Genomic DNA, 22,463 nt, shown 5'->3' with positions numbered 1-22,463 from the left:
TTTCAGGATGCTGCATATTTGTTGTGTTATTTTTGCTGATAAATTATTACTCATTAGTGACAATAATGCTATGTTTGGTGTATAGAATTCGCACTTTGAATTTAAAATTTGGGATCGAAAAAATTTAGTATAAAATTTGAACCAAATTTCTTCTATTCCTAAATCCAAGGTACTAATTTGGTACTACCAAATATTTCATAAATGAATTTGTATAAATTATTCGGTAAATTTGCATCAAATTTGTTCACCACTATGCAAAAAATGACAAATCTACCCTCACTCTTTTGGAAGTTACAAACAGCTGCACACCATTTGATTGGGAGAGGAAGTAATACATGATTTCAGACTTGTTAATCTATACCTCTGGGACATTTGAATAGCTTCTTTTTATAAGTCGATTACCCTGTATGATTAAAAATTGTATAGCAATGAACAATTTTTTTTGGATAATCAAAAATTGTTTCGAAGAAAATAAAATATTATATATATATATATATATATATATATATATATATATATATATATATATATATATATATACTCACAGGTGAACTTATAGTTCTCTGTCATCCTTGATCATGACATGTAAAAGATAATCTTGTATCTTCAGACCATTCGCGATTAATGAGAAACACTCCAAGCAAACATATTTGTTTCAGAATTTAAGAGTCGTCTTTGAATCCTTCAAATTTTCGGAATCATTATTACATGGTTACAGGATCACTGGTCTCATAATCAAACCAAAATTTTCACGCTTAACAACCTAATTTTTTTCTTCATCCTATGTAATAAGAATGGTTATTACCCATTGTGGGGGCAAAAATCTTCCCTTCCAATTAAGACAAGACACATCAGCACATAAGGAGACCAACACAAATATTGAGATTATTCAATCTTCAAATACCTCTACAAGAAGCTTGGGCCGGGTTAACTAAGTATAGTGAGTTGAACTCATTAAGAAGACCCAAGATGATGAGACCCCAAGCCCAATTACAAATATATTACTAAGCCCATTTTTAGTAACAGATCTATTATTAGAAGGATTATAATCTATGGAAACCAAATAATGTAAATCCTTATTATAAGGATAGTATAATGTGATTCAGATTCTTGAGGACAAGCAATGCGAGTCCTAAAAGGACTCGACTAGGGTTTTTCTTATATAAAAAGGGGTAAGGACCCTCAATAGAGGACAGACAGAAAAAAAAGGCAAAGCCCCCAAAAAAGAGATCCAATTCTTATCGCCAGAACTACGTTCCGACCTGATTCCCATACTCTATGAGGCGGGATACATAGGCAATCTAGGTAATCCTAGGTTCGGTCATATCATCAAAATACCCCCTAATCTCTATACAATTTCTCTAGTTCGATATTTTTTCTCCATTATTATTTTAGGTGTAGTAATTGTAGAGATTTTTTGACTTGTCAAAGTCGAACGAATTTTTACACTTACACTTTGGCGCCGTCTGTGGGAATCAGAGAAGCACGAAAGTCAAAGTACTTTAAGTTAAAATCTCCAAGTCCCAATTCCAGGAACGTATCTAGCTACGTGACGAAGTCGAGCACAACAAAAGTAGAACCACGCGTTTGGATGAAGGACAACAAACCGAAGGCTAATCACCAAAGGAATATTCCCAGACAATTTTGCAAGCAAATATTCAAAGGACTTAAAAGGTATTCCAATAGTTTAATCTTCAATCAAGGTACGATCGCCTCTTTAATTAATATATTCTTCTCAAATTCTATTATTGAATCAAAACCCAAAAGCCATGATTAGAGTCAATGTTTTTCTTGTAGAAATTAAGAGGATGGTAAATCTATAGAATTTATATACGCATATTGGGTCGTTGATTTTATGCAAAAGTTGATCCACAAAATTATATATCAAAATCTTAGTTTACCTGAATTATTTTATTTGATATTAATCATGATCCTTAGAGCAGTGGAATATTTAAAGATCTGAAACTGAAGCTGTGAAGCATAAATATTTTGTCTGGATTTTCAAAATAGAGACAAAAAAAAAAAAAAAAAAAAAAAAAAGACTTCTCTGTATAACTCAAAAGTTGTTACAGAGCGTCCGCTAATACTAATAAGAGCGTATTAGGAACTTGTTCGGTACCCAGATTGACTTTTGATAATAGGTCTTGCGCACCTGCTTTATCCGCTTGCCTATACATACCTAACTTCTGTTACCAATCAACCTAAATCTAGGCTATATTGATAGTAAATACTTATTTCAATAGCAGGAATTAGTTGATTTTTTGTCTCAAAACGCAGATGTGTTTGCATGGAGTCACCTAGACATGCCAGGAATCGATCCTTCTGTATCTTGTCACTCGTTGAACGTTAACCCCAATGCAAAACCTGTAAAGCAGAAGCAGTGACGGTTTGCCTCCGAGCGCAACCGAATTATTACCGAGGAGGTTGACAAGCTACTTGATGCGGGGTTTGTAAGAGAAGTGTACTACCCTGACTGGTTATCGAATGTGGTCGTTGTGCAGAAGAAAAATGGGAAATGGCGCGTATACATTGATTTCACCAATTTAAACAAAGCCTGTCCGAAAGATAGTTTCCCGCTGCCAAAGATTGATCAGATGGTGGATGCAACTACTGGATATGAACGCTTGACCTTTTTAGATGCTTATTCAGGTTATAATCAGATCCCTATGGACCCCGTTGATGAAGAAAAAACTTCTTTCGTTACCGAACGCGGGACGTATTGCTATAAAGTTATGCCATTCGGACTGAAGAACGCCGGAGCAACTTACCAAAGACTTATTAGCAAAATTTTTAAGGAACAAATAGGGAAGACAGTGGAAGCTTACATTGATGACATGGTGGTAAAAAGTAAGAAGAAAGCTGATCATGTGAAGCATCTGCGAGACGTGTTTGATGTGTTGAGGCGATATGGAATGAAGCTCAATCCGACCAAGTGCTCATTCGGTGTAAGTTCAGGCCAATTCTTAGGGCACGTGGTTAATCTCAGAGGCATCGAGGCAAGCCCTGCCCAAGCCGATGCTCTGACTAAGAATGCCGAGCCGACGACAGTCAAAGAAGTGCAAACACTTACGGGACGGATTGCTGCACTGAGCCGGTTCATTTTCCAAATTGTCAGATCGATGCAAACCATTTTTTGACACAATACGAAGCCACGGCAGGCAGGTTTGGGGGGATGAACAGCGCCTAGCGTTAACTGCTCTGAAAAAGTATATGCAGAACCTTCCGGTACTGTTAGCTCCAAAATTGGGCGAAAAGCTGCTTTTATATCTCGGAGTATCCAGCATCGCGATAAGTGGCATTCTGATCCGCTACGCAGAAGGGAAGCATTATCCAGTGTTCTTTGTTAGCAAGACAATGACAGAGGCCGAAAGACGTTATTCAAAGGCAGAGCGGGTGATACTCTCGCTAGTGCATGTGAAAAGAAAGCTCAGGCATTATTTTGACTCCCATCCTATTATCGTTCTAACTACTTTCCTTATCAGAATAATCCTGCACAAACCAGATCTCTCAGGAAGAATGACGAAATGGGCCATAGAGTTAAGCTCATTTGATATCACATACGAACCTAGAACAGCAGTCAAAGGCCAAGCGGTGGCAGATTTTTTACTAGAATATGATTCAGAGGACGTGGAGGAGGATCTCCGTGGTTGCTCATGGAAACTCTTCGTTGATGGATCCTCAAATCAGATGGGTGCAGGCATTGGGATCAAACTGCAGACGCCAGAAGGTACAGCCTTAAGCCAAACGCTTCGGCTTGAATTCGGAGCCACGAACAATGAGGCAGAGTATGAAGCGTTGCTGGCAGGAATTAAGCTTGCCAAGGAGCTTAAGGTCAGGAATTTGAATGTTTTTAGTGACTCACAGTTAATTGTTCGGCAGGTGAGAGGTGAGTATGAAACCAAGGATGAAACAATGGAAGCATATCGTTCTGCTATTATGCGGGAGGCCAAAAACTTTGAAAAAATTGAATTTATTCAAATTCCAAGGGAGTATAACGAAAATGCCGACCGGCTAGCATGTAGTGCCTCGGGTTCTGGAGAAACATTGGCAAGGGTGATTCCAGTGGGAATATTAAACCAGCCATCCATTTTCGAAGAACCTTCAGGCTCGGATCCTTGGCAAGTGAATGTTATTCCATATGAGCCAAGCTGGATTGATCCGATCGTAACTTACATCTGAGATGGTACTCTGCCTGAGCAAAGAGATGAGGCTAGGAAAATCAAAGCGAATGCTGCGAAGTACGCTGTAGTGCATAACCAGTTGTACAGAAGATCTTTTTCCGGACCGTACTTAAAATGTGTTACCCCCACAGAGGCTCGGCAAATACTACGAGCTATTCACAAAGGTGTATGTGGAAACCACTCAGGGGGGAGATCTTTAGCGCACAAGGCAATGGCGCAAGGGTACTTCTGGCCGAACAAGTCGCGAGACTCGGAAGAATTGTCCAGAAGGTGCGATAAGTGCCAAAGGTTCGGACCACTGATGCACCAACCACCTGAAGACTTGCACGTAATGGCCACACCATGGCCTTTCGCACAGTGGGGGATGGATGTAGTTGGTCCTCTACCAACTGCCAGAGCTCAGAACAAGTATGTGCTGCTGGCTACAGATTATTTTACTAAGTGGGTGGAAGTAGAGCCATATCCGAGCGTTACTCAAACTCATGTGAGACGATTCATTTGGAGTAATATTATTTGCCAGTTTGGTGTTCCGAGGTTAATCGTCATGGATAATGGGACCAACCTTGACAGTAAGCAAGTAAAAGAGCTGTTGGAGGAATATGGAATTAATCAAAAGCTGGCGGCAGTAAGTCACCTACAAGCCAATGGACAGGCGGAAATTACAAATAGAACAATCTTTACTTGTATCAAGAATAAGCTAGAAGAAAAGAAAGGAAGGTGGTTAGATGAATTGCCGAACGTCCTATGGGCCTACAAAACGACCCCAAGACGACCGACAGGAGAAAACCCATTCACCATGGCGTATGGTACCAAGACAGTTATACTAGTCGAGCACTTAGTGCCGACTGTTCGAAGCTTGGCATGGAGCCGTGAGCATAATGACAGTATGTTAAGGTTTAACCTCGATTTGCTGGAAGAAAAAAGAGATGCAGCAGCGGTAAGGCTCGCATCCTACCAGCAGACGCTTGCGAACAGCCATAACAAGAAAGTAAAGCACAGAGACTTTAGACCAGGTGATCTGGTTCTGAAAAAGAAGGTGGGGATAGTCAAAAAGATGATGCCACCATGGGAAGGCCCATACAGAATTGTAGAAGCCATAAGGGGGCATATACCTTAGAAACCATAGTCGGAAGGCTGGTTAACAAATCTTGGAATGCTACTTCTCTGAAGAGGTATTATCAATAAAAAGTTGAGATTCAATACTTAATTTTGTTCATTTTCAATTGAACACAGTCGAATGTACAAGTTTCTGAGATTTATAAAGATTATGTTCCTCTTTAAAAGGTTGAGCAAAGTAAGTGGCAACTGGCACTATGAGCCGAACGCCAAACACTTGCTAAGAAAAAAAAGAGAGGGCCAAGTGGCAAGTGGCATTTTAGCCAAACACTTGCCAAAAAAAAAAAAAAAAGGGCCAAGTGGCATTCTAACCGAGCGCCAGGCGCCTGAGCAAAGTGTAACGACCCACTCCACCACATGGTATGATATTGTCCGCTTTGGGCCTGAGCCCGCACGGTTTTGCTCTTGGTCTTCACCCCAAAAGGCCTCATACCAATTGGAGGTGACACACTTACATATAAGCACTTTACCTTTCCTCTACCCAGGTGATGTGGGACTGTGCACCGCACCCGTAGCTCGCCAGTGTGGTAGCCTGACAGTGTCTCTCGCACCTGCCCACGGCACACCCGCCCACAGGGTCATCACAATCCACCCCCCTTGGAGGCCCGACATCCCCGTCGGCACACTTCCGGCTGGGTTAGGCTCTGATACCATTTGTAACTACCAGCTCTACCACATGGTATGATATTGTCCGCTTTGGGCCTGCGCCCGCACGGTTTTGTTCTTGGGCTTTACCCCAAAAGGCCTCGATATATATATATATATATTTTAAATATAATATTTATTTAATTATATACATAAGGGTATTTTAATAAAAATAGTAGCTGATGTCATCCATTTCCGTAGTTGACTGGCATTGACCGTAACGAAAGGGAGGTCCAAATATCCATATAGGATATTTTCAAAAGTAAGAGAAATCCGCGTAATTTTCAAAATGAGAGAGATACTACCTGTAATTATAACAAACTATAGGTGACATCTGTGTACCCCAACCTATTAATACCTATTTCTCTTTTGGTTGGGATGACTCTGGAAACAGCTGGCAGTGAACGGCCACGTCAGCCCTCTTTATGAAAAAAATAAATAAATGTAAAGAGACGTACGTTTGCCGGATTCCCTAAGCAGAGAACATATATACACTCTGTCATATATGGTACCAGAGGTGGCGCGAATCCGGTGTGGTCTACAATGAGCTACTGTTCCTCCCTCCCTCCCTCCCTCTCTCTCTCTCTTTTTCCCGTTTTTTCCGTTTCACGTTAATCTCATGATATATTATTTAATTTGCTTCATCCTTAATTTGACCACGTACACTTGAACAAGGTTGCTTCTCTCTAGCCTTTCTTTTGTTTTGGCTTCACAGAAAGCCTCAAAAATACGAGTTGTACATGAATATGTGTTTGTGTGTATAGAGAGATATAGGATCAAATGGGTTTGGAGATGAAGCTGGATGAGGAATATGGGCTGGATCGCAGGATCGGGTTCGAAACGGACGATGAAGAGAACCAGGCCGAAAGAGCATATCAGAATGATGACAACGACGACACGGATTCCGATATTGTGCTTCCATCACGAAATGCATCCATTGATCTGAACAGCCCGTCGTGGCCTCAAACCTACAGGTACTTCTTTCATTAATCCATGTCAAGTTTAAGTTGTCTTTCCTATATATACAGCGCGCTCTGGTGCATGGATTTTAATTTTTCATGCACGCAGGTGTTTGATATATATACACACACAATTGAACAAGCAAACACGCACACACAATATTCAATATTGCCCTTAGCAGCACTCAAGATCATACCATCTGGGCATCTGGGCATCTGGGCTAGTGCAATATTTGATCAATATTGCAACAATTGAAGGGTGTAAAAAGTGTGTGTGTGTTTACAGCTTCATGTCAGATATTCCTAATTAAATCCCAACTTTTTTTATTGCCTGCAAGAATTGTTTTTAGATTGTAGTCTTGTATAATAATAGTGTATCCAGTTTACATTTCAAAAATTCGTTTGGTTGATAGATTTCTGATCGAATATTCCCTTTTGGTTTTTCTAAAACTTTTCTAATTATAGAGTTTTTGAAAATTATTTTCAAAGAACTAAACCAAACAGGCATGTATCATGATTTAATGTCATTAGTCAATACTCATTGGTGTAGACATGATGAGAGCTTATTAATACATTTGTATATATTAAGGAAGAATTTCACCAGAGCTGAGGCATTAGACCTACAGAAGGTGTTTGTGGTGTGGGTGGAAGTAGAAATGTACTAATTAAGATGAATGCTAGGCAAACAAATGAGCCATCCTCCAATGAGTTGCTATATACATCTACGCATTTATATTGCTGTAGTCGCTTCTTGAATCTGGACGTTGCAGTGCACTGCAGAGGATTTTAGTTCTTAAATACCACTTTAGTAGAAACTGTAAGAGTCTAGGTCCTTGTTGACATTTGTTTCACCACCAATTGTTTGTGTAAATGCTAAAACAGAAAATTGTTGAGGCTTATTGTTTTGAAAGCAATGATTTTCTTTTATCTTGTAGATGCAAGAGCATTATCCAAATTCTAAGCAATCAGTTATTATTAATTGTAAGAACCGAGTTTAATTCTAAGCAATCAGTTATTAATTAGAAGAACCAAGTTTACCTGTTTCTGATGTTCAAAGCAAGTGCTTTAGCTTTAGACACCAGATATTAGGTTCAAAATCAGTAGTATTTAGACTTTTCTGGAACAGAAAGAAAGGCACAATAAGATTTAAAAATTGTCCCTAAATTTTCTTCTTTTGTTTTTTCAATATATGCAGGAAGTCAATGGACATGTACACAAGTGTGACCCCTCCTCCCTCTCTCAGCTTCCTAACAGGGACAAGTTTCAAAAAAATAAGCGACTCATTCTTGACTTCACCATACAAGAGATCTCATCCCACCTTGCCCGACTCTTCCTTTAACAAACCCCTTATTACTGCAACAAGCTTAGACAACGAAGAGGTGCCCCCCTCAACATTGCCTTCAAAGTTATCTACATCTTCCTACTCAAGTCTCTCTTTCAATGAATTGCCGTCACCACAGCAGTGTTCGTATGCCCAATCTGTCCTTAATGGTAAAAACTACACACATTCTTCCGCTAACGTTTTATTGATTTATATATTGGCATGTGTCCAAACCTTTTTTTTGTCTGTCAATCAATAAGTTGATAATGATTCCCCCATAACTTGAGCTTCCAAGGGACGCCTTATCTCTCAATGTTGAACCACTAAAAGCCCCATTGCAACCCTTGATCTTTGGTCTGAGAATTTGATATTACTAGCCATTCTCCAACATGAAATTTGAATTTGGGGTTTTCTTACATTTTGAAAAATGCTTCCAGGATGTTACTGTTATTATTGTTATTTCTTTTAGTTGCTTTTGGATGTTCTCTTTCTATCTACCCTTGTATATTTGAGATCTTTCTTTGCCTTCAAATGCAGCAATAAATGTTCTATGCGGAATAGGACTCCTCACAACTCCTTATGCACTCAAAGAAGGAGGGTGGTCGAGCCTCTTGCTTCTCTTTGTCATGGGTATCATATGTTGCTATACTGGGATTTTGTTGAAGCAGTGTTTAGATAGCTCCCCTGAACTCAAAACTTACCCAGATATTGGGCAGGCTGCTTTTGGGGTCACTGGTCGCATATTAATAGCTGTAAGTCCCCTACAAGTATCAAATGTTTTTATATATAACAATATACCAAGGCTGACACAGGTATTGGTTTATTACAGATAATCTTATACATGGATTTATATGTAAGTGCAAATTCTATTCCCTTATTGATTGATAATAGTAATCTTTTTTGTGTTTTTACCCCTGATTTTGGTTGGCACTAAAAACTGAATTACTCTTCTGTGTAGTCTACCTGTGTGGAGTTCTTAATTATGATGAGCGATAATCTGTCGGCTTTATTCCCAGACACCCACATGGATTTTGCGGGATTTCATCTTGATTCTCATCAAATCTTTGCAATTACAGCCACTCTTATAATTATTCCAACTGTTTGGCTCCAAGACCTTAGTCTGCTCTCGTATGTTTCAGGTTTCCAATCCTACATCCCCTTTCCACTTTCTTCACATGCATGTATTACTAAAGTTGCACATTTAAGCTACAGCAGCTAATCTTGAATCATTTGTGTTTAGCTGGAGGAATAGTTACATCAGTGCTGTTAGTGCTTTGCTTGTTGTGGAGTGGGGTCATTGACAAAATTGGGTTTCATCCCAGCGGAACTGCTTTGAACCTTGCAGGCCTTCCTGTCACAGTCGGTTTATTTGGTTTTTGCTTTGGCAGCCATTCTGTTTTTCCGAATATCTATTCTTCCATGAAGCAACCATCAAAATTTCCATCTGTTCTAATAATCAGGTGATTAATTCATTTCAAGCAAATTCATTGAAATTATTCTTAAACTTGTCACAATTATTCCTTTATCGTGGTAAATTAAATATTACACATGAAATATGAATGATATTATGAAAAATTATGAGAATTTCATGGATTTCCTTTAAAATGAGGACCAGATATTTTATCTGCCTAATATTGGTTTACTCTTGTGCAGCTTTGTTGCATCTGTGCTAATCTATGCCGGGGTAGCAATATGCGGCTTTCTGATGTTTGGTGACTCGACTGAATCTCAGTACACTTTAAACATGCCTAAAAAATTTGTTGCCTCTAAAATTGCAGCATGGACTACGGTACGGACAACATTTTAATCAAGTTGTAGGTGTCCTTTTGCTTGGTCTCACTGCATTTCGTTAGACTGAAAGAACAGCTTATGTCATAAAACCAAATATGCAACTCTATACTGATATATATTAGCCCGGACTAGCAGTAATATGATGCACTAAATATATCCTATTTTGCGTTTTAGGTTCTGTGCCCATTTACAAAGTATGCCTTGACAATCACTCCTGTAGCATTCAGTATAGAGGAGCTCTTGCCTTTGGCTCAGCAGAGATCTTACAGTGTATCAATAATTATCAGAACGGTTTTAGTTATTTCAACTTTAGTGGTGGCATTATCAGTACCATACTTCGGTATGAACCTCCACTTCATATGCTCACTGACTGTAAATGTTTATTAGCTGCCAATATTTCTATGGCCCTAAAAGGGAAATAAACATAACATAAACAAAATGAAATGGACAATTATTTTCATATTTTGTCCGCTAAACTGTTCTCTCTCTTTTTTTTTGGCTTTAGAATCTGTGACGGCATTGATTGGATCTTTACTTGTCATGCTTGTAGTAAGTTTTTCATCAATATTTACCCTTCAATTCAATGTCCAGTCATGTATGCAGTAACACAATATGTTCTGAATTAACTTTGCTGCTTGATGTTTTTTATAGAGTATTATCTTACCGGCCGCATGCTATCTCACCATACTCCATGGTAGATTATCAAAGATGCAGGTAAAAATTTTCTTCTCCTTCACTATCATTATATCAATACCACTGCACTATCCCCCCCCCCCCCCCCCACACACACACACACACACCACAGTTTAAGCTCTCACACATTCACTTTCTCCCTATTGGGACTTGAACATTCGATTTCCTACATTAGAAGATGAGAAAGTACCACTTGACTACGTCCCTTGGTGGTAGAGTGTATGCATTGTTTGCCACGGGAAAAAAAATTATTCTTGTTTTTCTTGTAGGTTGCAGTTTGCATTTTTATTGTCATTGCGGGGGTGTTATGTGCTATTGTTGGCACATATTCAGCAATTGCAAGCATAGCTGATAAGATGGGCTGAGGAGAGTATTAAGGCAGGCCTATCTCTACTTCAAATATCATTTTTTGTAACCACCAAAGCATGAGCAAAGCAGCAGCAAACTATGTTCTATAGAAAAATATACTGGACAGTAGAAGAAATATAGTTGAAAGCATTAAGGAAATGGCTATTTTTAAATTTTTTTGAGCAAAAGCTCCTAGAGAGGATGAGCAACCATAGACTCTTGTTTATTTGTAATACACCATTCATGTGGTATAAATTTTTTTTTTTTAGTCCTTTTCAGGTCTACAATTTCCTCCATAAAACCCTCTTCTCTGATACTTCTTTTCTTTTTCTTTTATTATCATTTAAAATTTATCTTTTTGTTTCGATTGTAATTGTAGTATTCTACTGGAGAGAACTTTTTCTCAAGTATGATACATGAATCATGTTTTTCCTTTCACTCAAAGGCCATAATCTCAGTCAATTTTGAATTTTATGTTGATTTATTACTAATATCAAATTGAGTTTGTAACATAAAATACTAAGCAGACTGAGACTGCCTGAATTCTTATTGTAATTATAGTGTAGTAAAATATTGTTATTGTAATTATAGTGTAGTAAAATATACTCAATATAAGTTTAAACCGGCAAGTTTACTGTGCATCTAATGCACATTGGACTAGTTCGAAACCGAAAACAATCTCTCTATTTGGAAATAAGACTGCGTACATTTAACACTCTTCAAACTCTACGATAGTGAAAACCTTGTGCACTAGGATAGCCCTTTAACAATTGACAGGTGGACAAGTGTCCTTAGCATTTCACTCGGCTTCCAACAGTGGAATGGGTGTCCTCTACCAGAGCCATCCTTTGCAATGGCCCCAATCATGGACCTGTGTCTATTCCTTGTTCCAACATAACATGTGCAACCATCTGAAGACACCTTTTGTTTTTTTTTGGAGCCCTAAGCTATATGGACCTAATCAAGTCATGAAAGATCTAGTGCAGGTCATCTTAGGTACGGAGTCGTCCATGTGATCTAAAGGGCCATTAATACAAGGTTTATATAATAAGGTTAAAAAAGAATTAAATCCCTCTAATATAGTCAGAGAAAGATAGCCTAATAACTCAAATCCTGTATCTTCATGATTTTTATATTTTTATTTTTTATTTTTTATTTGTTTTTGACAGAAATGAATTTTTTATGATTACACCAAGAAGGATTAAAGGCAGGACACTGAAGAGTTTGGTGACCAACATTTTTTAAATTGGCATTTAGAATTTGATATGATGATGACCCTCAATCCAGAGTCTATATAAGGAAACTAATTAACCGGCCAATTAATCTAGTTGGTTGGTTAATGAATTCTAGCTTTACTGGGATTAGACAGCTAACAAGAAAGTGGTTCACAGATTTGAAGGCTTTATTGATGATTTGTTTGTTTCTCAAACTCTGTAAATTCAAGGCTATAACATAACTGCCAAATCTTCCCATAATTGGTAACTCTAGATCACAATATATATTTATACATAGAACGTAACAGAGGGTGCCCTCGTCTGCAGGTACATAAACGTTCTATGTTCTTCTGCAAGAGAGAAAGGCTGAGCATTTAAGTATCCATGGGCATTTTATTTGAGATATAGCTTCTGCGTAACAATTTTCACTTTCTAGGAAAAAAAGAAAAGAAAAGGAGTGGTGCATTCAAGTAGAGTGGAACAAAATGTGTGCACCTTTCTTACTTGCCAACAAAATAAACAAAAAAAATAAAAGCAAAAAAAAATTTCCGATAATATTCACTTTCTAGGAGAGAAAAAAACAAAAAAAGAAAAAAAGAAAAAGGGGGTGGTGCATTCAAGTAGAGGGGAACAAAATGTGTGCACGTTTCTTACTTACCAACAAAATTAACAAAAAAATAATAATAAAAAAATAAAAGCAAAGAAAATTTCCCAAAGTAGCTTAACGACAAGTGACACAAGAAAAATTAAATTCAAAAATAAATGCCTAGGTCTTTTTTTTTTTTTTTTTACAACAATTAAAAGCCATCTACCTCAAAATGATTGTCATAAATGATGAAAGAGTAATGCTATTGTAAGGTTGACTACATAATACTTCGTAATTCTCAGTCTTTTATTGTAACGTAAAAATATTAAAGAGTGCATCTAATATTCGAACCATCTTACAAGAATTATATAGTCAAAAATTCATATAAAAATGCATTAAAAGGTATAAGTTTAGAGATGTAAAATGCAATGGCAAAAAAAATTAAGCAAGGCCGTATGCCCACATTGAGCCCACAATATATCCGTACTTGAGTCAAACTATTGTATTCTCTTTATTTTGAGTTCATTTGACCAAATTAAACTATTATTTTTGATAATCTCATATAATTTTATTTATTTTATTTTGACTGGATTATAGTAAAATTACTTTGGTATTACTTACATGAGAATATATTTGTCCATTATTATTTTTTGTCTTTTTTATTATTATTATCTAAAATATGCTAATTTAAAGGAAATTTGTGATAACTCTGGTGAGGTCAACCTCACAGCAGTGGTGTAGCATAAAATTTTCATTTCAAAGGTACCTAATTAATTAGATGTGCTTAATGATATATGTCATACACATTTGTCTAATTAAATACTTGGATTAACACAACCCTGTTTAAAACATGGGAGGCTTCTTTCCATGAACCAATTAATCTTTCATATAAAGTCATGTGAAGCCTAACGAACCAAAAGTTGGTTGTTTAGTCGTAGTCAAAGCTCATAAGTTCAAAACAACTTCACGATGTCGTTTCCATATCCAAGCAACTACGCACATGCTTTTCAAGATATCTTTGTACATGGGTTCTGAATCTGATGAGAGGAGGCGTTGTTTGGTTCAGAAAAATAAAAAATTTCTCACTCTCCCTCACTCACAGCTTCTGTTCCCAAAACCAGCAACACATCTCAACACACGCACGTACACCGGTACTCTCTCTCTCTTCTTCTACAGAATAATCACCAGATCCAAACAGATCTCTATGTTCTCTGCATTTCTATTTCCCAACCAAACTCTTCTGATCCATCATCATCTATCAGAAAGCCATGAAAGTCCTCTGCTTTCTCTGTCTTCTTCTTCAAACCAAACTCTGCTTCTCTTCCACAACCCAAATGCTGGTTTTGCCACTCAAAACCCAACTAATCCCATCTGGGCCCCTCTCAAGACCTCCAAACAGGCTTCCCTTCCACCACAATGTCACTCTCACCGTTTCTCTCTCAGTCGGCACACCTCCACAGAACGTTACCATGGTCCTCGACACGGGCAGTGAGCTCTCATGGCTTCGCTGCAACTCGACCCGCTTTTACCAACCCGCATTCGATCCGACTAAGTCCTCCTCCTACTCACCCATCACTTGCTCCTCACCCACCTGCACCACCCGGACCCAGGATTTCTCCATACCCGCTTCCTGTGATACTAACAACCTCTGCCACGCCGTGCTATCCTACGCCGACGCCTCGTCCTCGGAGGGAAACCTCGCGTCAGATTTGTTCTCCATCGGAGGAGGATCGGAAATCAGCACCACGGTTTTCGGGTGCATGGATTCCGGTTACAGCAGCAACTCCGATGAAGACTCGAAGACTACCGGGTTGATGGGTATGAACCGCGGGTCTCTCTCATTCGTTTCGCAAATGGGTTTTCCTAAGTTCTCTTACTGCATCTCGGGTTCGGATTTTTCGGGGCTGTTACTCTTCGGTGACGCCAATTTTACGTGGGTCGGGCCTTTGAATTACACTCCGTTAATTCAAATCTCAACTCCATTGCCTTACTTTGACCGGGTTGCGTATACGGTTCAACTCGAAAGGATCAAAGTTTCGGATAAAGAACTGCCACTGCCGAAATCGATATTCGAGCCGGATCATACTGGAGCTGGTCAGACCATGGTTGATTCAGGTACCCAGTTCACCTTCCTTCTTGGCCCGGTTTACAGTGCTTTGAAAAAAGAATTCTTGAACCAAACATCTCGAATTTTGCGGGTTTTGGAGGAACCGAATTTTGTTTTTCAAGGTGCAATGGATCTTTGTTATCGGGTGCCCACGAGTCGACCCACATTGCCTCAGTTGCCAACGGTGAGTTTGGTGTTTCGGGGCGCCGAGATGATGGTTTCGGGTAAGCGGTTGTTGTATCGGGTACCGGGTGAAATCAGGGGGAGTGATTCGGTGTATTGCTTCACATTTGGGAACTCTGATCTGATGGCCATGGAGGCATACGTGATTGGCCATCATCATCAGCAGAACGTGTGGATGGAATTTGATCTTGAGAAATCCAGGATTGGTTTTGCTCAGGTACAGTGCGACTTAGCTGGTCACAGAATCGGTGTATAACTGCTGATCACATGATTGATCATGCAATCCCACATCAAGCAGTGATTGGATTTAATGGCTCGTGGTGTGATTGATTCTATAACAGTGTATGGTACTAGGGCCCACGTTGTTAACGGTAGTGCAACCTGTGGTCCATCCCCTTGATCAGTAGTGATTCTTTGATCAAACGGCAATACTTAAGGGGAGAGAAATGGGAAAGAAGGTTGTTCTTCTACACTCTGTACATTAGATGTTTTTGTTCATGCTGATTAAAATATGATAACATTAATTTTTTTGGACAAAGTTTTGGTAGGAAATTTTGTTGAGTAACTTTGTTATGAGGTCTTTGTAACGAGATTTATCATGAGTTTTCATTTTTTTTTTGTCATGCTCATGTATAAATATTGAGGTACAAATTCAATCACAGGAATTATATAGTTAAAATTTTGTTCAAAAATTCATTTACAGTAAATCACACAAATCGGTCAAAATTTTAGACTATGTTTTTTCGACTAAATTACATTATTAATTTTGACCGACTCGTGTGATATATTGTTAATGAATTTTTTAATGAACTTTTAATTATATAATTCTTGTTTAGTTTTCTTTTAAGTAGATGAGTTCGTATCTCAATATTTGTACCTAACATAAAATAAATAAATAAAATAAAAATTAAAAAAAATAAAATAAAACTCATGAAAAGTCTCATGAGGGCCTCACAGTAGCATTATTCAATTTTATTATTATTTGAAAATACTTTTATCCAAAAATGACCATAGCTGAAGTTATACAACAATTGATAGAAAAATCACATTTCATGAATCGAATATCTTTGGTTGACTTGATTCTTTAGTACTAGTCTAAGAATCTGTTATGATAGTGAGACAGACTTTTTAAACTGAATTTAGACAAAAATTGGGAGTGTTGACCTGTGATTCTTAAATAATTAGACCAATCTGAGTCTGACCTAAAACTAGTGGTTCTATTCTATATCCAAAATAATAATAATTACAACGCATGTGTGTCAATAAATTGAAAAGAGGGTATGGGTGAGTCTTGATTTTGTTAGGTAGGGCAATAACAAAGTATTTGTTTCGTCGTTGATGTGGTTTGGTACTTGCAGTTATTCTGAGTCCCCAACAAGAAAGCTATCTGAATCTGATACGCCCTCCATTAAAAGGGTTAGTTCGAAAGCTTTGGTCCCTTGGAACTCAATAGGGCAGTTGGATATATTATTGCATCACAGTTTGGATGGTTCGAATCATCAATATCTTTCATCAACTTGTGAGTATGGTCCAATTTAATGAAGGATGGTTAAATGATCGTCCTTGCACTGCCTGTTTACCTTTTCCCAACTCATACAACCTAATTCCGAAAGGAAAATGACACGGTCACCGAATGATTTCTCTGAATAAATTCCGAATTTGACGTATTTTTGTCCATCTCATTTACTTACACAGTTTTCAAAAAATAATTATTTAACACCAAATAAGTATAACTAATCACGTCAAATTCAGTGTTAATTCGGGGATTCCTTTTCGGTTCCCCTATCAGTACTCATTCGGAAAATTAACTAGAAATAGGTATTGGTTATTATATCAAAAAATAGTATTTTGGATGAAATACATTATTAGAGTAGAATTGCAAAAATATAACATTTTGATACTGTTACTTCTCTAAAAATATAAATTTGACAAAATAATACAACATTTTACGTTAGAGGTGCTCTGAGGGCTCACTTTCTAGGTCCCCAAGCAATGAAAGATAGCTCTTGTACAAGGAGCGTAGTTGGCGCAACTACAATCAAACTTGTGAGCCTCGCGACTGCATGAATTGTATACATCAAACAAAACTGATGTATACAATTCCCATACGTACAACTCAATCCAACTTAATTATATATATTTCTTATCTGTAGGTGTATATATATATAGTTATTAAAACACACTAATCAACAAGAAGCAAACACTTCACTTATAGTCTTTGCTTCAGAGAGAGTGCTTAAAATGGTCCACTTGTTTATCACTTCCCCTTGCTTAGGAACTGTAATGGGTGAGACAACACCTCAGCCACCAACCTGCTGATTTCTCCAACTATTCTTCCATCGCTTGTCCTTGTCCTTGTCCTTTCTGATAAACATTATATATATATATATATATATATATATATATATATATATATATACATTTATGTATATATATATATATTTGAAGGACTGCTTGATAGGAACACTTTGATTTGCTTGATCACCAAGACAAACGGTTGAGAATGTTCCATGTTGATGCGATATGCACATTTGAAATTCTTATTGATTGCGCATATAAGTACATTCAATCTCCTCAAACAAAGCTTGATAAACCAATATTGAAAATAATATTATAAACTTCATTATCTTTCCTGATTTTGTTTCTAATCGTAAATTGGAATCTCATAATGGGGCTAATTTCACACACACACACACATATATATATAGTATATGGGTCACTAGCTTTACCAATCTAAGCTCTTAGCCTCTTACTTTCTTTAACTATGATGCCCATGGAAATGAACCTTGGAATATTAATGATTGATGTCCAAAGCTATATATTGATTATGTCCCTTCCTATAAAAAATAAATAAATAAATAAAAGAAAAGATACATGATTAATAATCATGAAATCCTTTTAGGCTTTTTGCAATATGACCAATGCATTGCCGTTATGTACTTAAGTGTCATATAGAGCATATTGGAACGGTTCCTTCTTTGGCCCAATGTGTTGAAAATTTCTGCATTGTTAAGATTAGGTCTGCTTTGTTCTTTTTTTTTTTGAAAAACGATTCTCAAGAAGTCAAAATAATAATAATAATAATAATAATAATTGTTTTCATAGAACAATAAGAAATTATTTTATGAAAATATCACAATTTTTTAATTGTGTTTTTCGAGATAAGCAGAACTATATGAAAAATGATTCTTAGACCGAATTCTCTTAACCTATTTGTCGGGCCTAAAGGTTTCTATCCCTTTGATATAGTGAATGGGATCCACGTTTCAACTTATATCCTACATCAAATAAATAGAAACCCTTCCCAACAAAACAAATAAATTAGAGTAATCGATCTAAATAACATTACTCAAAAACTATATTCTTTCTTTTGGCTTGTTAGACCTAGAGCTTTTCCTTCCAAAGGACCATTAATCACCAAATTATTGAGTTTGTTCGAGGTGCACGGACTGGCTATAGGAACATACCTAGAGGAATTCATTATTACAATCTTTAGACATTGAAATTGAAAGGTATTGTTTGATTGCTTCCACATATTTCACATGAGAACTAGTTTGTAATATCTATTTTAGCACGACAAACAGACTAATTCATTAATTCCTGAAGCTTGCTCCAAACATCCTAAATTTTTTTTTTTATCAAGGCAAATTAGGATAAGAGGCAATATATAGTCCACATTACTAGTTGGTAGCTACTATGGAATCACATGTATATATATAATACAAATATCACCAAATTAAAATATAAAAATCAAATGTGAATCACGAATTAGAGGTTGCTCATGAAGGAAAGTTTTGAGAGGAAAAGACAGTGGTCAAACAAACTGTATAGATTGGCTTTGACAACACTCTAAAGTTGTTTTCCATCAGTTGGTACTTCCAAATTTGCAAGCTATTATGGTCTTACATGTCCCCTGTATAAAATATAGTAAAATTCATCACCTAATCGACCAAACTCTCCTTCCTCACCTCTGTATATATATACATGACCTGATGAAATTTTAAATATCAAGACATAAGGAGCAGGTTAAGATTCAAACATCAACTCTAACCTTCTCCCTAGAGAGAGAAATATGGGCGGTTCTATTCTTCCTTCAGCAGCATTTGTGGGAATTTTCATCTCATTGATGACATCGTTTCTCCTTCCATGCCCTGCACTTGCCAAGGATGAAGGCATAACTAGGCACTACAAGTTTGATGTATGTGTCACATTTATAGTCTTGGAACTAATGTTTTCAAGCTAAAATTTGTGCAAATTATTTATGTATAGATTTTGCATGCTTTGTTTCTTACTTTATAGCTTTGGAAAATTGTTTTGTAGATCAAATTGCAAAATGTGACGCGACTATGCCACACGAAAAGCATGGTTACCGTGAATGGGAAGTTTCCAGGCCCTCGCGTTGTAGCTAGAGAGGGTGACCGGCTTGTTATTGAAGTGGTTAACCATGTCCAAAACAATATTAGCATCCACTGGTTTGAGTCTTCCCTTCGTCACTTAATTAAATCATAATCTAAATGGCTAAGTATGATTTCATTGCAACAGGCATGGCATTCGACAACTTCAATCCGGATGGGCTGATGGACCAGCTTATGTAACTCAGTGCCCCATACAAACTGGTCAGAGCTATGTGTACAACTTCACCATTGTTGGCCAGAGAGGAACTCTCTTTTGGCATGCACATATTTCATGGCTGAGATCAACAGTCTACGGTCCTTTACTCATTCTTCCCAAGCACAATGTTCCTTATCCATTTACCAAACCCTATAAGGAAGTTCCTATCATCTTTGGTAATTAACTGACTTTTCACAAGTTAGATGCAATTCAAGTACTCCATTGTACCTCTATGATACTCTGAATTGACTAATACAAATTTAATTATGTTACTTCATAATTTGTAGGAGAGTGGTTCAATGCTGATCCGGAGGCAATAATTAGCCAGGCTTTGCAAACAGGAGGGGGACCAAATGTCTCTGATGCCTACACCATCAATGGACTTCCAGGGCCATTGTATAATTGCTCTGCTAAAGGTATCCAATGCAACCACAATATTCGTGGCTAAAGCCCTTTGGCCACGAGCGACAACATTGTTGCAGCTTGTTCATGACTAATTGTGTTTAATCACAGAAAATTAATCCCGCTTCTGTCACGAATTTTACACCGTGCTAAAAATCATGATTTTTACCACAAAAGTTGGGATGACAAACCGTTATGATTTGACCACGGCCTACCTGACAACTTTATCACTATAATAAAAAGTTATGAGCCTGCTTGATTCTAAAACTAGAAAATTTGGTTGACAATTTTCTGATATTTGAATTTAACTACTTTCATATCACACAGTATTTATGTTTTTTTCTAAAAAATGTTTTTTGTTTTTAGAGTTTTAAACTACTTTCAAAAGACTAAACCAAACAACCTCCATATTTTTTTAACACACCTATCTTTTACTACATCTGTCTTTTGTGGCAAAAGCTCTGACAATGGAAAATCATTTTGTTATCTTTGACAGATACATTCAAGCTGAGGGTTAAGCCTGGAAAGACCTACCTTCTCCGCTTTATCAATGCAGCCCTCAACGACGAGCTCTTCTTCAGCATCGCAAACCACACAATGACAGTGGTGGAAGCCGACGCCATTTACGTTAAGCCCTTTGAAACTAGGACACTTCTCATCACACCTGGACAAACCACCAATGTCCTTCTCAAGACCAAACCTTATTTCCCAAATGCTACATTTCTCATGACTGCTAGACCATATGCCACTGGCCTTGGCACCTTTGACAACTCCACAGTTGCCGCCATTCTTGAATACGAATCACCTTCCCTTCATTCAACCATCTCAATGAAGAAGCTTCCGCTCTTCAAACCAACCCTACCTCCTCTCAATGACACCTCATTTGCCACCAATTTCACAAAAAAACTACGTAGCTTAGCGAGTGCTCAATTCCCAGCTAATGTCCCCCAAAAGGTTGATAAGCACTTTTACTTCACAGTAGGCCTTGGGACTAGCCCATGCCACCAAAACCAAACTTGTCAAGGTCCAACTAATGGAACTAAGTTCGCGGCTTCCATTAACAATGTTTCCTTTGCACAACCAACCACAGCCCTCCTCCAAGCTCACTTCTTCGGGCAATCAAATGGTGTTTATAACCCGGATTTTCCAATGAATCCAATGCATTGGTTTAACTATACTGGGAATCCTCCAAACAATACTATGGTGAGCAATGGGACCAAATTGGTGGTACTTGCTTTTAACACTAGTGTGGAGCTGGTCATGCAGGACACAAGCATTCTTGGAGCTGAGAGCCACCCTCTCCATCTCCATGGATTCAACTTCTTTGTTGTTGGACAAGGTTTTGGGAACTATGATCCGAATAAGGACCCTAAAAGCTTCAATCTTGTTGACCCTATTGAAAGGAACACAGTGGGTGTGCCCTCTGGTGGGTGGGTTGCTATTCGGTTTCTAGCAGACAACCCAGGTGGGTAAATATATATCGAATCAGCATTATATATATATAGCTAGTGTTAAATTGCATTTATATAGAATCAGTATTTGAACTGCAATAAAAGGCCAATTCAAGCACATAAGAACATTTTATAGTGATGCATGCATGCATTAGGCATTAATAGATCACAAATGATTTGAACTCATTGCTCCTTGCATATACACATGTACAAGTTTAAGAATCACAAACAATTACGTATGAATCAGGCACTTATCATACTGAATTAATTAAAATAATTTTTACTCTTTTAGTACTGTTTGCCACCTTTTTAAATTTAGGGTAAATTGATGATATCTTTTTTAATGGGCATGGATTAATATATATGTGTGTGTGTGTTATGATTTCATTGTATTTTGTAACGTTTTTCAAGTTAGTAAGAGTGAGGATGGATGACAATTACTATTTGTGGACAGGGGTTTGGTTCATGCATTGTCACCTGGAAGTCCATACTAGCTGGGGTTTGAAGATGGCTTGGCTTGTCTTAGATGGAAAGCTTCCCAATCAAAAGTTGCTTCCTCCACCAGCAGATCTTCCCAAATGTTAATCTTTGGTTCACTTCTGGATTCACTACTTTTGGTTTGCAAAAAATTGACAGCCTTTTTTCTACCCATATAATTAATTTGTTGGCTTTTTTTTTTTTTTCGGAGGATTTGTGTTTCCTAATTAAAATTTTTGGTTTTTATTATTATTATTTTTTCCCTTGAGGAGATAACGAAGAAGAGCGTGCTAACTTTTGTAACTTTCGGAACATGTTTATGCGAGTGTGAAAATCAATAATTTTGTTGGAATATTGAGCTTTTATTTTTCCGTTTTC

At 37.5% G+C, this 22,463-nt stretch overlaps 3 protein-coding genes across 3 annotated transcripts; all 3 read left to right on the top strand.

The window, feature by feature from the left end:
* The first annotated feature begins 6,725 nt into the window (after nt 1-6,725).
* Nucleotides 6,726-11,491, top strand: LOC132315054 (amino acid transporter AVT1D-like). Its single transcript, XM_059813814.1, has 11 exons — nt 6,726-6,916; nt 8,097-8,392; nt 8,760-8,974; nt 9,052-9,075; nt 9,181-9,361; nt 9,463-9,682; nt 9,876-10,011; nt 10,188-10,353; nt 10,519-10,562; nt 10,665-10,727; nt 10,976-11,491. The coding sequence occupies exons 1-11, from the start codon at nt 6,735-6,737 to the stop codon at nt 11,069-11,071; spliced, it is 1,623 nt and encodes a 540-aa protein (XP_059669797.1). The 5' UTR covers nt 6,726-6,734; the 3' UTR covers nt 11,072-11,491.
* A 2,374-nt stretch (nt 11,492-13,865) lies between these two features.
* On the top strand, nt 13,866-15,696 carry LOC132313183 (aspartic proteinase PCS1). Its single transcript, XM_059811862.1, has one exon. The coding sequence runs from the start codon at nt 14,123-14,125 to the stop codon at nt 15,398-15,400; it is 1,278 nt and encodes a 425-aa protein (XP_059667845.1). The 5' UTR covers nt 13,866-14,122; the 3' UTR covers nt 15,401-15,696.
* A 3,414-nt stretch (nt 15,697-19,110) lies between these two features.
* Nucleotides 19,111-22,463, top strand: LOC132313182 (laccase-17-like). The gene is made up of 6 exons (XM_059811861.1): nt 19,111-19,342; nt 19,465-19,616; nt 19,687-19,931; nt 20,043-20,171; nt 20,654-21,622; nt 22,063-22,463. Exons 1-6 carry the CDS (start codon nt 19,217-19,219, stop codon nt 22,191-22,193), a joined length of 1,752 nt encoding a protein of 583 aa, XP_059667844.1. The 5' UTR covers nt 19,111-19,216; the 3' UTR covers nt 22,194-22,463.

Source organism: Cornus florida, unplaced genomic scaffold, assembly GCF_030987335.1.
Source record: "Cornus florida cultivar Cherokee Brave unplaced genomic scaffold, ASM3098733v1 CherokeeBrave_3.0.0_Hap2_Chr06, whole genome shotgun sequence".
Classification (NCBI taxonomy): domain Eukaryota; kingdom Viridiplantae; phylum Streptophyta; class Magnoliopsida; order Cornales; family Cornaceae; genus Cornus; species Cornus florida.
The sequence above is the reverse complement of the archived record's forward strand: the minus strand, read 5'-3'. Positions and strand labels throughout refer to the sequence as shown.